This window comes from Zophobas morio, unplaced genomic scaffold, assembly GCF_036711695.1.
Source record: "Zophobas morio isolate AGI-343-1 ecotype UQ-CSIRO unplaced genomic scaffold, CSIRO_AGI_Zmor_V1 ptg000004l, whole genome shotgun sequence".
In the NCBI taxonomy this organism is placed as follows: domain Eukaryota; kingdom Metazoa; phylum Arthropoda; class Insecta; order Coleoptera; family Tenebrionidae; genus Zophobas; species Zophobas morio.
The window spans coordinates 18,457,741-18,474,124 of record NW_026972109.1 but is presented as its reverse complement, the minus strand read 5'-3'; the positions used below and the strand labels follow the sequence as shown (position 1 = coordinate 18,474,124).

Here is a 16,384-nt window from a genome sequence, read left to right as displayed (position 1 = left end):
CATTCCTGTGTTTACCCAGACGTCAAGACAATAGGCTTGCCTGATGTAACAAAACACTTCATAATATTGATGCGTAGAACTCTATTGTTACTGCAAAGAATGGCGGATTTGGTTGTGGTCTAATTTATACTAAACTGTAAGATGTCTCAGTCCAGAACCGTATGGTATAAGGTACAAAGACGTTATAGAAATAGGCTCCTTTAGTTGTCGTTCACCAAACGCAACATTAAGCAAGTATTGGAACCAGATGTTGTATTAGTGGTTTCAAAGCCTAGAAAATTAACGTATTGTGAATAAATAAATATGTGTGCAACTGGTGCGAAGACAACACTAACTTTGAAATCCATAAAAAATTACATCATATATACATAGAAGAATATTTTAAATAGTAACGATGTCTGTTTTCATTACTTCAGAAGTCAGATATTTTTGTTTGAACTATCAGTTTTGGGTAAAACACAGGATACTATTTTTATGAATTTTTTTTATCACTAACCGAAAAAGCACCAAGTGTGGCTAACTGTTTCCTAAGAAATAGTTTTTTTTTAGTACCATTTGGGTAGAAAGAGGACGGGATCTGAGCTAACAATACCATTAAGCAATTGAAAGTGATATATACCTATGTTTTTCAAAAATTTGCTCTTGATAAGCAAAAAAGTACAAATACTCTTAACATATGTATCTTCTCTTTGACTGATTTATATAAATTTCCTTTATTATTGAAATAATGAAATAAGATATACCAGGCAGTGTGTAAGTATATATGTAGACAGTCCCCTAGTCAGAACATAACACTCCAGTATTACAATATTGGCAGATGGCGGTAAATTTACTATTATTCAGAATCGATCTTGAAAACCCCTCAGTTATGGGTCAGATTTCACAGTTTCGTTTTCACGTTTTGATAAATTAGTGATATGCACTAGAGGCAAAATATTCACTTTTATTGCAGTCATCGGCGTAATTCTAATGCTGCAAGTGCTGTTGTTTTAAATTTGTAACTCGAAGAATCAAAAGCAAAATTTTTGTGGACAGTACAGCAAATTCACGACATGTTGTGGAAACAAACACTGGTACTGTAGGTAAAATCGCAGACAAAACTAAGTAGCAAAGAAACGTCATTGTTAAAATTTACAGGAGATTCGTATATTTATTATAATTTATAAGCTATATTCAGAGATAAGGGTGGATGGGACCATCTAGAAATCAAAAATTTTCCAAAGGCGCCGGAAACCATGATACACCAGAGAGTCAGTGCCCGAATCCAAGTTTTATATGTATACCTTTAAGTGAAATAAAGTTTCGGTCTTTTAGTCCCATACTTCCTGATCACGGAATACCCAAGATTCTAAAAAACTACTTCAAAACCAAAACAAAAGGGGCCCCCGAGACTCTCTGAAACTAGTTCAAAAATAAAACAAAAGGATCCCCGAGATTCTTTCAAATTACTTCAAAAAGAAGACAAAAGATCTGTAAGACTCTTTCAGACTGCTGCAAAACAAAACAAAGGGGGTCCCCGAAATCCTTCAATCTACTTCAAAATCAGGCACAAGGAGTCCCCCAGATTCTTGTAAACTATACTTCAAAAACAAAACAGAAGCGGTCCTCTAGATTCATTCAAATTACTTAAAAAAAAAACACAAATTGTCCCCAAGATTCTTTCAAGTTGCTTCAAAAACAGTACATAGATTCCCAAGACTCTTTCAATTTACTTCAAAGACAAAATATCAAGAGCACGATGGGATCGTCTGGAAAGCAGGAATTTTCCAGAGGCACCTGTAGCCGTGATACACCAAAGCGCCAGTGCCTTAATCCAAATTTTATGTAGTTACTTATGCACTTGAGCACTTGGCCACAAATCTGTTTGATCATAATTATGGTTTAAATTATTATGGGTGATATTACTTTGACGAACCAGGAACAAGCCACGAATTATAGAATAAAAATATTTACTTTCATCCCTATACCCATTGTGGGCACTTATAAGTATGTATCAGTTGTGCGGAATCTTGTTATGGTTCATTTTGTAAATCCAATGTCCTCTTCAACATTATCATAATCTAAGAAAGGAACAATGGACTTATGGTAATTAAAATACGAAAAAAATACTTTTGATTTAAATCGTCTAAATATCTAATAAAAACTCTGTCCCCCTCTTTTTGGTCAGTCAATATGATTAAATCCAAAGTGATTTTTAAAAAGTCAACTTTGATTGTCGTTTTGAGAAATCCACATTAAAGTTCACACCCAAAATTATCAGTAATTGATTAATCAAGGTTAAGCAGAGTAGACCCTACTATTGTAAAGGAAGCAAACTTTCATCGATGAATTGGATCATTTTAATTTATACTTTGATTACGTGAGACGTAAATGACAACTCTTATGATTATTTCTCCATTTTCTGCTTCACACTTTGGTATACAAATTTCTGCAATAGATGATTTGTTGAACCCATATGGCCTATAGTAAAATTTATGTGACCTGTTTATCCTTCCTGCTGTATTTCACTTCATTTGACTAACTTGGAATCATGGAACTGAGGGACTAGAAACCTGGTACAAGGTACATATCTTGGCGGTTAGTCTAGTCCTTTTTTCAATGAAATTCTATTGTGTTATCCTTGCGAGTTCTTTTGTACATACGGAAAATATAACTGTTTATGGGACTGCCACTTTAAAAATTAGTAAATTTAAATGCACTGTATTGATTATTACAAGATATCACACTACGTAGATAAGGTACATGATTTTCTAGTTTCTGGTTGGGGTGATACATAACTTCCAAGGCAGATGGAGATGTGGGCATCTAAAAAAAATAATAAGTAGTGAATTTAAAAAACGAAAGCTCTTCAATGGTTGGCTAACCTTTCGAGTTAGAAATTCTTTAGCCATAAGTTTAAATGAACGTACACCACTTTATCCAAATCAACTGAAATAAGGCATATGGGTACAAGAAGCTGTGCTCTAATTATTATTCGTCAACAAAAAAAAATGTTTTGCTTCATTTGTTTTCGAGATGCAAGGCCAACTTGATATTTTTTAAATGGCCCTACCCTATAATTAATGCATTTTTGAATAGAGCTTTTTTTCTGAATTCATTGATATAGCACATCATAGTTTCTTTCTGATTGAAATAGCAAAACAATTATTTAAAAATAATTAAATAAATGAATAAGTATTAATTTTAATTAATATTAAACAATAAATAAATTAACCAATAACAACCGAAACAAAAATTAAACTTCTGTTTTCTACACAAGATACTCAAAATGCTCTCCATTTATTTCATGGTACTAAAAAAGACGCTGCATAAAATTTTGTAGTGAGTTAATGAGAATTTCTGGACGAATACTAGCAATTTCGTAGGCGTTCCTGTAAGTCTTCAATGTGAATCGGTCTATTGATACAAACACGATTCTTCAAATAGCCCCACAAAAAAAAGTCAAGGGGTGTCAAATACGGTGACCTGGCAGGTACCCTTTCGGACTATCCATCTACCAGAAAAAGTTTCATTTAAGTACTGTCGCACTTGACATCCAAAATGAGGTGGAGCACCGTCTTGTTGAAACCAAGTAGTTTCTGTTGGTAACTCCCGAGTTTGGTAATTGGGAAACAATTCTCTAAGTCTAGTACAACGTGTTTCAAAATGATTTTCATCTATGGTTGCAGATTTTCATCAAAGGAAAGATAGAAGTTGAAGCGATTTCAAAGTTAACTTGATGAAAATTATTTTGAAACACCCTTTACCTCAGAATTTAAGTTCCCATTAATAAAAAAAAAGGACCAATTACATGGTAACCAATAATACCGCACCAAACATTCATTTTTTTTTTCTTTTTGAACGCGGTGTGTAGATTTGTCTCAGACCAGTACCTGCAATTGTGTCTGTTCACATGACCATTTAAACAAAACGTAGTTTCGTCAGAAAACAAAATTCTGTTGATAATAATTTCAGTAAATTCAACTCTACGATCAAAATCATCATCAAGGTGAAACTTTTCCTTTTTCATTATTGTTTGAATTGATTTTCTACTAACATTATGATTCAGCCCTAATTATTGCACTGGCGTTTTGGGATTTTCTGTTGCGTCGAAGAGGACATTAGAGCATTTTCGTCATTTGTAGCAGTTTTTGGCCAACCAGGTTTGGTACATTCTTTAACACTTCCAGTTTCATTAAATCTTCGTAGGGTTTTTGAAACTGTCGACTTTGAAATAGGTTCTCCCGCAAAACTTTGTCTTTTGTCACCGTAACCGTTAATCATTAATAATTCTATGCGCTCAGTTTCACTTAGATGCACCATTTTTGCAAGAAACACCATACAAATGTCAAATTAAAATTATTTTCAAAGGTAACTCTTGTCATCATCATATTTTGCTATTTCAATCAGAAAGAAAGTATGATTGTGTTACATCAATGAATTTAAAAAAAAAAAACTATTCAAAAATGCATTAAATATATGGTAGTGCCATTTAAAAAAATCAAGTTGGCCTTGCATCTCGAAAACAAATGAAGCAAAAAAAATTTTTTTTGACGAATAATTAGAGCACAACTTCTTGGACCCCCTACCTAATTTCAGGTGATTTGTACAATTGGTTCTCAAGAACCGTTTCCATACATTCTAACGACCCTGTATATTCCGTAAGAAAGGGTGATGCCAGTGGTAGTAGGTGTAATCCAGCATCCGGTGGGACTCTTATCCCCGGGAAATATCTGTTTCCACCCACTGGCTTGGTTGAATTATTAAGTGCGCAATGCTTGCAAACAAATAAGTAACCTATCGGATCACTACCGGCATCGGCAACATATACCTCGCTAATGTTAATACTTCCTCAAGCATTTAAGGTAAATAAATACTTCCGAGTTCTGTACTGATGAGACCAAAGGGTGTCGAAACTGCATCTACAGCTTTGTATTGAGTTGCCTAGCCTTTAGAGTTAAAAATTCTGACGTGATTTTTTGGAAACATAACGTTTGTCATACCTAACTTCCCTATTTTTAAAACATTTTGAGGTCAACTTTTCAGACAACTTCAGGTTATTTTTTGCATCTGTGACTTGAGTCATTCTATTTTATCATTTTAATGTATTGGTTAAAATTTCAAAATTGTGTTACGAATCCACTTGAACGCGAAGTTTTGTCTACGACTTCAACTGCAAGGTAACAGTTTAATTTGCTGATGCGAAAAAGCGACATAACGCATAATTTCTACGTCATCGTCAGTTGTGAAAGAATCATTTATTGAGCCTGTAAAACGTTTAGACGTCTGAGTGCGCTCTAGACCGAGGACCCATCGTGCCCTGGCTGCCCGCCACCTCAATCAAGCCTCCATTGCAGCGTAAAATAAAATATAAATCAAATCGAATAACCGCGGCAGCGTTGCGGACAACACTTGGCGAGTTTTTTTGGCACGAGACGGTCCTGCAGGCTCTCCCCGGAACGAATTGCCCGTGGTTGGTGCATCAGCTCCCCATACGTCGTCTGGGCGCGCTCGTGCCCCTGACCTGAGCCTGAGACGTCTCGTCCCGTCCCATCCCATCTCCGAACGTCGAACATCACCCCCCATCGCCCCACAAATCCGCGACAGTGTAAATTGTACGAGGACGTCCGACGAGGTCCGTAGTTAGCAACAATACATACGAATAATCCGTCCGAGTCGGCGCCGCGCCGGTCGGCGGCGTGGGGGGGCGGCGGGATTATTGACCTCAGCCGGTCGATACCGACGTCTGGCGCCGGCACGCGCTCCGTACTCGCGTCGCGGCGGCGTCAATGAGTGACGTCACGCCAGACGCCACGCCCAAATGAGCGGGGCTCAAACCGGCCCGGCTCTGCCAATTAAAACGCCGACTAATTACTATTTCGTCGCCTACTCGACACGAGCCCACGCCGTACGACCGGTTCATTCAAAATTTTACCCTTTTTTCTGCGGCCCAATCGGACGACGCGCCTATGGACGTTCGTGCGGGGCACGGTTTCGATTTTGAAGGAAATTAGTGCAATTAGAACGGCCGGAAGTAGAGGTGCAGGTAGATTACCCCCACCTCGGGGCGTCTTCGGCCAATCGGATTGACGGACGATCGTCGCGGCAGACTGGGAACAGGGGCGGATTGTTAAAATTTTATATGGTTTGAGGGAAAAAGTTTTGATGAGTTTCACCAGACGATGACTTCTCGCATAAAATTTACAGCGGTTTCTGCAGTAATATCCTAAAGCTATTAATAATTACCGACTAACAAATTATTTTCAAGCACGATTCCTCTTTTTAGAATTTATGAACGACATTTCTATGCTGGCTTTGTTGTTAAAAACCCTTTGCAAAAAAGTTGGATAAACCCCCATACGTGTTTCAATACATATTTTAATAAAATCATCAGGAGATCTTGGAAAATTGTTTTCCCGGAAACCTGTAGTTTCCAGCATTCTCGTACATACATGGTTTTCGTTCGTATTTCGTAAAGTCCTGATTTCCATTTGTTTTTGGTTCAAACCTGGTGAGTGACAGCTGTGTTTGTCTAATTCTTATCGTAATACAATATAAGAACTCTAATTTTATTGCACACATATGCTCTTTAGCGTCTACGAAGTCCGAAACTAAGCTGTCAGCTTTTGCCAAAACCTATATTGACATTGTATTAAAATTTGATAATAATTGTACACACACACATCATTTTAGATTTTACAGTTAGTCAAAAATATGTCATCGTGTGAAGTAAGTGGCTTTGAAATTTATTTTTGTAGGGAATAAAATAATAATAAAACTAATAACTTTTTTTTCTAATTATTGTAAAAATGCTTACCCAACTTTCTTCATAATTTGACCCAGTGAGTTATTAAGGTTTCAAAAGAGCTCGCTATTTTCTAACATTAATTGAAAAAAATTATTGTATTTTTTTTTCTGGGCGTAAGCTAACGAAACTTTGTAATGGAGTCCATGGGACGACTGGCTAGTTTTTTGTTTTCTCGACGTTTCATGACCCCTACAGGACGAAAAAATAGGTCTCGTTTCCGTCTGTCTGTCTCTTTGTCAGTCTGCCGTCTGTCTGGATTTTTATTAGACAGATAACCAATCATCCCCACCAACAATAGGATGACGTCATCTCTAAAATTACATAATATTAGCAAATATTATTTGATTGTGGTTAATTAATTAATAAGTCTTCTCCTTCTATTTCATTTTGTCCACATTCATCAAAAGTAAGGAAGTATTGTAAAATGGTTTACAATACGAAAGATGTAAAAGTAGTGTAATCGCAACTGATTAATCGAGAAGGTGCCAAGAATTTGCATATGAAAAAGAAAAATTTCAAAAAATATATAGAAAAAAGTAACAGTGAAAGCATCTGCAGAAAGTAAAAAGAAAACAACTCTTGGAGATTATCACGAGAATGTTAGTGCTGTTAATAAATTTAAAGACAAAACTATCCCATTACTATATACCTGATTAAAAAAAAGAGCATGAGATGACGTCATCAAGTTTTTGGAGGAGATGGATCGATGTGTCCTTTTTGTACTATTTTTTTTTAGTGTCTTTTTTGTATTTGATGATGTTCTCTTTAGTGTTATGTCTCATTTTACTTTTTTTTTTTGACGTCCTTATACATTTTTTTTGTCCCAAAAGGAAATAAAGGTTATTATTATTATTATTATTATGAATTCTACGTAGCGATATACATATTATTATTATTATGTTCACGATAATTTTAAAGCATATACAAAATTTCCTAGCAGTCAATTAGTTTTTGGTTTCTAAATAAAATTGTAAAATTTTCTAGTACTCGTATTTCCAAAGAGCTGTGTAAGTTGAAAAATGAACGGAAACTGATTATTTCGCATATTGTAACTAGGATTTTCTTAACAGAATGTTGAAAAGAGAGTTCGAAGATAATGAAACTAATAGTAATATAAAACTAGAGTAACATAACGTCAAAAAAGAGAAATATAGACCAAAACGACGAAAATAGAACTAATTACTATTCGTTTTAACGATTTTCCACAATGTAGTTTTTTTAATATAGGTGAAATAATTTTGATGTAAATTAAGTAAAACTCTTCGTGTGATATCGCATAGTGTACCGCCAAGAAATATACAAAAATGATATTATCAAAACGCTTAAAAAATGAATCAATCAACTAAACGTTTCATAAACGATGATTGTATTGGCATCAGTTTTCTTCAAAAAAGCAAAAATCAATTTAATAAATTCATTGGAGATCATGAATAAAAACACAGGCATGTGGGTGCTTTTGAATGAAATAATTGCCTCAGTATATATAATGATATTCTATTGTGAAAACATGACAAACACACTCGTAGGAAGTTCTTTATAAGGCTTTTTTCCTCACCTTCATTATTAAATAATTTGATTATTCACCTGCTGTTTCCACTACTGGTACTACTTATCTGTGTATTTTTTAGCACACTGGTACATGTACTGAAGCGGCTCAAACAGTGAATAATAAAAGCCCACATCCACCTCAGCGTTCTAGTAAAATTAAACATTACTGATGCACTTACTCAAAGTAGTAGGTACGTAATTAAAACCTAGCTTACCGGGAATCATTAATTGATAACAGCCTTACCTTGAATCGCCTCTTTTGCGCGGATTTTCTCGGAAATGTCGGCTTTGATGACGAGCTGAATACCTTCCCACTCAGATCTGATTTCGAGTTTATGATGGTTTCTTTCTATCCATAATTGGCCGAGCTTGAAAAATGCGATTTGCGGATAATGCATTCCAGTACTCCTCATCGTTGCCGATAAAGATCATCGAACCATTATATTTTTTCGAAATTCGCATGGATTTTCTCGATCACGATTAACTCCTTTCATGTATGAGATCACTCTCAAGGCTCTAATCCGTATTCTCATCCTCTGAACGTCCTTACTTTTGCTTTAACGGTACATGCACATTGCAATAGTACCGTCGCTTTTTCCTCGATTCACAGCAAATCATGCTAAATTATACGGTTTGAAGGTTTCTTCATTTTTGGTAGGATGCAACGTGACCTTCTGGATTTAGACTTTTCTCATGCTTGCTTCTTGTTTCGCAATGTAGAAAGAGCGTTATTACATTTAATGTACACGGAATGATGGTCTATTATTTCCGTTAGGAATGTTTCTGTTGATTTGTACAATGTGCAGGTGATATTGGAACACCCACCCACATTGTGTTTGCGATCGGCGATAGGAATCAGCAGGGAGAAAAATTAACAAGTACTATGGATGTGGAGCGAGCTAGAATTTGTTACACCGACTTTCTACCGCTAATTAACACCGTGACTTTACTTCGTCTATAATTAAAAATTCTGATCGCTTTCGGTTCGAGGGGCTTGCAGCAGAACAATCGGATATGCAAGGAAGCGATGATTTATTCGGTCCGAAGGCAGAATTGAGCGAATCGGTATGCTTGGAAATACGGCGATCGCAGATGAGAAAACTTATCAGCCCGAAAATGATTTGGAATCAGTTGCCTTGTAGCTATATTGTTTTGTCCTTCGAGCCGGATCATCTGACTTTTTTTCCTGTCGGATAAGTAATCGAGTTTTAATAGTTCGTTATACTGTAAAACTAATTAAGACTCGACAGAAGTACAGTAGTAGAACCTATTCTTTTAAATACTGCTTTATTCCCGTCTTTAACAATATAAAAAAAAATATCTCTAGGAAAGAAATGGTGCAACCCATATTCCAAAATTTTGGTAATATTAAGACAATAAATAATTTTAAATGGTAACTTTAAAGTGTAAAAAATCTCCTTGATGTAGCTTGAAAATTACCTACATGCTTATCTAATTTGTTTTGAAAATATGCATATGAAAGAAAAACTTCATTTTCTCGTTCTAAGTTTTGTTTCTAGAAAATCTTCTGTATCACTTGGAGTTACCACTCTGAAAAATCTGACACAATACATGGTGTTACAGCCTTATGTTTTTCGTAACAAATTAAACCTTAACGAAATTTGCTTTCTTTAATCGTCCTGCTAAATTTCGAAAGCAGCTTTATGATTTCTGTTGTGCTGTCAAGAGGCCTTTATTTTCACTGAAGTTTTCCATGTGAGCGTGCTTATATAATACAGGAATTTTCAGTTAGGTACTTGGTAGTTCTTTGGCGAATTGCGGTCAAAAATTTTACCATTCCCAAGTCACAATTATATATGTACTTCAGGTTGTGGTTTTTCCCAGATTATTTTATCCTAAGTGTTTGTTAGTTTAAACGGTATAAACCATTTCACTAGATATTTGATGGGGGTTCTGACCCACTCTTACGGAAAATTAGCATGGGAAATCGTAAAAATTTCTGAACTTTTTCAAAACATTTTGTGGATGAGTTTTCTGTCTGACTTGCCCAAAAAAGGAGTCAAAATAAGCATAAAAAGATACTCCAAAATGTTCTGTAATTTGTACGATTTCCCATGTTAATTTACCATAGGAATGCACAGAGCCCCCATCATACAATTACTTATTTCGTCTCTTACGTCGAACAAACTTTGTAAAACTTTTACTTGAGACAAATAATGGATTGAATTGTGAAAATTTTCAAGGAAGTCGACATTGATGTTTATTATCGTTGACAATAATTAATAGATTAGGCAACAACTAAAAATATCAAAGCTTTGATTTAACGTTTGTACGCAAACATCTTCTATACTAATATTACTTAGTACATATATTTGTGAAAATTTTAATTATTTCCAAAACACGTTAAAAGTACGTTTTTAAATTTTGCATTTAAATATTAAAAATAGTAAAAAAAATGGTCTAAGGTTATTTCGACAGAACTTCCCTCGCCACTGAAGTACAATAAATCATATCCAGCTTTCTTGAAAAATTACAAAATTTGATTTTACGAATTTTATTTATTTTTTTGGGAACCCTTATAAGTTAAAATTAAGATATGTATGTATGTAAAGTAAATGTAAAAATTTTTTGGGAAGATAAACAAATATATTTTGATTAAAAATTTACCATGCTTACGATATAACTTTCAAACGTCTGCATGATTTCAAAACATTCCATGTGGAGTTCTTGATTTAATTACTAAAAGAGATTCACCCATTTATTTATATTTTTTTGGAGTCACCGTATATAAGCAATTCTAAAAACTGTGAATGCAATTTTGAATCACAACTATAGATTCATTATATTTTGCACATTTTAGATAGGATTTAGTCGACAAAGTTTTGAGATGACGTCATTAATTTTATCAACAGCTTACAAAACTTTAAAAGGTCTGCAAAATTTCAAAGCATTCGATTTTGCAGATTCAAAATAAATTGCAAAAGTTACACAATTTTAATTTTTTTTTACAAAAATCTAGATGTATCGAGTAAAAATAAACATGGATTCATAAACTACACGTGTAGGGCTATGTTACCTTATCTAATTTAAAGTCCATTTACCATGTACAATTTTGATGTGACGTCATCACATTTTTGGTGGGGATGATTAAATAAACTTTGGTTACCATTTCACCGTGTATATGATATTCATGTTACACGTATAAATTTTGACGACGATCGGTAGTTTCGGAGATTATCTGTTTAACAAATATCGACACAGACAGACAACAGAACCGGGAAGCCGATGGAGTCGATTACAATACTTCCTTAGCTTACGCTCGGAAAGTAAAAAGTAATGTGGATTTTAGTTAATTCGACAATACTGCTATTTAGGACACACAATTTCAAGTATTATAGCGTGACGGTTCTGTCTGATTTCTTTCATTTACATAGTACCTAATTTCTGGTTTCTGGTGATTAGAAATTCGGGTACGAGATTGGATAAATTTCTACAGTTAACTTTTAAACAGACTGAAACGTAAAAATTGCGCAATTGGCCTTTTGTCATTAGCGTTTTAAAAATTTTGCTTGGAGTTATAATAAATTCGGTATCATGATTTCATCTCCACACAATCTAATTTCAAATTTTAAAGGCGCCCATCTTGACGCAAGTTGCTAAACCTAATTAAGTGTGACAATGTACTTCACGACGCGCTTGCAAACATTAAAAACAAACCAAAATTGGAAAAAGCAACGGTTCCGGAGGATCTGAATCGCACCATTTGGATGCCCAAAACCAGAATCTGTCCATTTTCGGGTCACCGCTTGCATGTCTGTTCCCGAATTCGGTTTATAGCCTACTCGGTCGACCATCGCTTCCCTCCTTTCTTATTTTGTTTTCCATGTTTTGTTAACAAACATACAGAGATACGAAGAAAATACATGAACGTTTGTTTATTTAAATAAATGCAAATGTTTCACGCCAAAATATTCAACGTCTATCAACTTGGGTAATTTTCTTTGTACAGAACTAAATAGTGGGTTATTTCCACGTATTTGTATTCGGTTTGTTATCTCGGCACGAAAGCTACAAAAAATTATTCTGGGTCTTTGTTAATTAAAGTATTTAGTAAAAACTCTTTTTATTTTAGAACACGTTCTCAAAAGGCTCGCCTTTTACTTCGCGGTCATAATGAAGGCATTGTGTACAGGTCTTCTGGGGATTTCAGATCCTAGGGCGCAGTATTGTTTTGATTAAGAGATATTGTGTTATTATAGTCTCAAAATTAAAACATTGACAAACTACATAACACCACGTTTTCTCGACGATATTTTAGTAGACAGATAATCTCTAAAACTGCTGGACCGAACCATGTGAAATTGTAAAGTAGATATTTTAGGAATATATATGAATCCAATTTATTGTTTAGATACATATACGTGTTGACGTCATCACAACATTTTGTTAACCTGTAGAGAAGTTCTGTCTAAATGACCTAGACCAATTTTTTACTCTTCGAAAAAATTCAAGATAATTAAAAACTGGAATAGTTTTTTAATAAAATGTTTTGCAATTTGTTCTTTTTCTTTTAGTAGTGAGAGGAGTTTTACTATGATAGAACTTACTAAAAGTTTTTCTACAAAGAATTTTAAGCTCTACGGTTATATTCATGGGCGTTCTTGCGAAATATCTTAGCTTAATCGAGTTCATAAAGGTGTTTCGCCAGGTCAATCCTTTAACATCCTAGTTGTATCATTAATTGTGCGAAGCTCTCTACGACTTTACCAATTTTCCAGACCACTTATTTATCGCTAATGAGAATAATTATCCGGTTTGAAGATCAGTTCCAATTTCTAACATTATTTTGGAACTTCGACCCAGATGGCGTATTTTGTTCAAGTCTTTTTCTTTGAAGGCGCACAATCGTAGGATAATAACAGTCATTTGTAACCTTTTTTTGTAGCAAAAAATATGCACATTTGAAGCATTTTTCTCTCCGAAAGCCGCCTCTAATCCGTTTCTTTTCCTTCCAGGCTACTTGTTGACAAAGGTGGAAGGCAAGATAGGTTCCCCCGAGAAGCCCCTCAGCGATTTGGGATTGATTTCGTATCGTTCATATTGGAAAGACGTTTTACTCGAGTACCTGTGTTCTGGGCCGAGCACTCAGTTATCAGTTAAAGATATCAGCCAGGAGATGGCGATACACTCGTACGATATCGTTTCTACGCTCCAGGCACTCGGTATGATGAAATATTGGAAAGGGAAACATATCATTCTAAAAAAGCAAGACGTATTGGACGAATACATCGACAGAGTGAAAAAGCGAGGATCGATGGTGAAGGAAGTCGATCCGGCGTGCTTGAGGTGGACACCGCCGCAACCTCCGTCGCTTTGAGGTTCTCCACAAGCAGGCTCCGACTAGCCAACGTGGGCCGAATAACATTTTGTTTTCTGGGGCGTGTGAATATCTTGCATTTACCATTAATTAAGCGAAACTGCCGAATTTGAATGACAATCATTGTTAAGGGGCCTTGAAAGGGGACAAAAGTTTCATTTTGCGAGTGGGCATTGAGTTGGGAAGGGTCTCCCTTGCCGCTCCCCAGAGACGCCACTGGCCATTTTATTGCAGCCGATTGGAAATCTCGTGCCGCGGTAATTATTTATTTAAAGCCTAGAGCTGACGGCTTTAGGGGACCAGTTAATAAAATGGGCAATAAAAGTAATAGTAGTTGAAGCTCAATTAGTTGCTCGAATTAACAGCATTCATGAGGAAACTATACAGGGTGAGTCAATAATGTTAACTCCTTCGTTTTATTACTAAAAACAAGTACCACTATAAATACTGTTATAAATGTTAAAAATATACCGATCTTTTCAAAACAGGGTATTTCTCGAAGATAAACATTCATATGACGTTTTTATCAGTCTCCACATTGTGGAAATTGCTCATGAAAAACTGCAATAAGTTATATTAATGCACAACCGAAAAATGACAATTTTTTCATTATAATCAATTAAAAACCGACACTGATCGGCAGACTTTGGATATCATTAGAAATACAGATAGATGATTTCTATGTAGGGCTACTTCTTTTTCGATATTTGAAATCAAAAATTTTCCCAAGAGCTAACTAGAAAATTTCAAAATAAAGTAGCCTGTGAAGAAGTTTCAAGACATCAAAGATTATCAAAAATTTAATAATACATTTTGCAAATCAAGTTGATTGTGAAGCTATTTCTAAGTGTAAAAAATTTTCTGAATTTTTTTTTTTTATTACAATATGTATACGAAGGAAAGCTTCATCATATATATTGTTTTGCATCCACGAGTGAAGCTTCAAACTTCCAATTTACAAGGCAACTAAATTGCGACAAATACGGCTATTTAGAAAACAAAGGTTGCCTTCATTTCTAGCAAAATTGGAAGCAATGTAAGTTTCCTAAACCTCTGGAATATAGGATATTTATTCGTGTTTTAGAGAAAAAAAAAAATTAATCTCAACGTATTCAGATACTAATCAAGTAATCAGATCACATAAAATGTGAATTCTGTACTACTTGCTTAAATTGCTGTGGTATTTCAAAAATTCTTGGATATTTTAGCTCTCAGACGATCCAAAAAGAATTCGCAACATTTTTGCTCACTGTGTATATGAATGAAATTTTTGACGTTCAGTGTTTCTGAAATGCTTTTATTTGTAATAGTTTTATCTTATTTATGTGACTACTAATACGGGCCCTGATAAAATTTCACATATAAATTTCCACCCATTTATCATTTTGTCTGGAGTGTGTTTGAAAGCAACGAAGAAGTCTGACTTTCGTATGTGTAAAAACCGAGTTTTTCATCGTCATTCAGATTTATTTATAAACAAGTCCCCTACTATAGCTAAAAATTTAGTTCGGCATGTCTGCCAAAATTTTTGCGGGAATTTAAGACAGAAATATTTTCTACGTTTGTTATGACTTGTTTTAAAAATAAATGTGTACAAATACGTAATTTTTTATATTAAAGAAAATATTTTTTCTTAAAATAGACGCACGTTAACACACTTGAAGCTTCCGAGAAGCTTTCACATAGCCATCCCATCGAAAAATCGTTCATCATCATTAGTGAGATGTTTAGTTATCATTGTTACTATTGTTGAGTACTTTCATCCTGTAAGCCCTACTTAGTTGATTGAATAGAATTGTTGTTTTTTGTGTTAATGTAACGATTGTCGTAGAAATAAACGTATAATCTTGACAAATGTGCATTAGTGCTTCAAAGTCCCTCAAAATTCCACATAATATATCGATCCTGTTAAGAAACGCTTATCCTTGGCCTGGCTAGTCGCCTGAATACAGAAACGTAATTGAGATGAATCACATTTAAAATCTACAATTACCGTTTCTTGTGAAACTGTCATTACGGCCCTGGCGCTCCCCACGTGCTAATTTATTAGGGTGCCATTATGTTTATACTTATCGCCCCGACTCCGTACGTCGAAATCGCCACTCATTACCATACTTTTGTCCGTTTTCGTTTTGTTTTAGTTGTGTCGTCATTAATTTATTTTCTTCACAATCGAACAACATCACAAATAAATCATAATAGTCTAGACTTATGCAAAAAAAAGCGATGACAATTTAATCTTAGGAACCAAGATCAACAATCTGTCTGCGTTTTTGCTTTGTTTTTTTCTGTTCGTCCAAATCGTGGAAAAGCAAATTAATTTGGGTGAAGTTAACCTTCAGAAAGTGCGCAAAAAACGCCTTTCAAGAGAAGCTTTGTGTTTTTCGCTAAATGTGGATTTTCGCCGAATGTACGTACACAGGTGGTCTGTTTGGCGTATTGCGTTTTAGGACGAAAGAGAGGAACATCCCAAAGGAAGTTGTTAATTATGGCCAACGCTGTACTAAAATTTTATTGCCGCTACATTGCTGGGTAAATGAATTTGTCTTCGGGTTCAAGTACAAGGCATTGTTCTGTTCATTATCTTTGAAAATTTATAGTGGTTAAAAAAGGCGGAGAATAAATCAAAAATGGTATCTGATGAAAGCCAACGTCATAATTATAATTAGATATGTTAATGTCAGTTCAGTTTTAAGGGGTAATCGTGGAAA

The 16,384-nt window shown here is 34.9% G+C and overlaps 1 protein-coding gene across 2 annotated transcripts in view; it reads left to right on the top strand.

Moving 5' to 3' along the window:
• The window catches only part of LOC135144553 (histone acetyltransferase KAT7), a 90,877-nt gene extending 75,355 nt beyond the window's left edge, over positions 1-15,522 (top strand). For both annotated transcript variants that reach the window (XM_064076576.1, XM_064076581.1), the window contains one exon: positions 13,312-15,522. In XM_064076576.1, the coding sequence (XP_063932646.1) occupies positions 13,312-13,673 (362 nt within the window). In that variant the 3' untranslated portion in view covers positions 13,674-15,522. The remainder of the gene's footprint in view (positions 1-13,311) is intronic.
• The last annotated feature ends 862 nt before the right edge of the window (positions 15,523-16,384 follow it).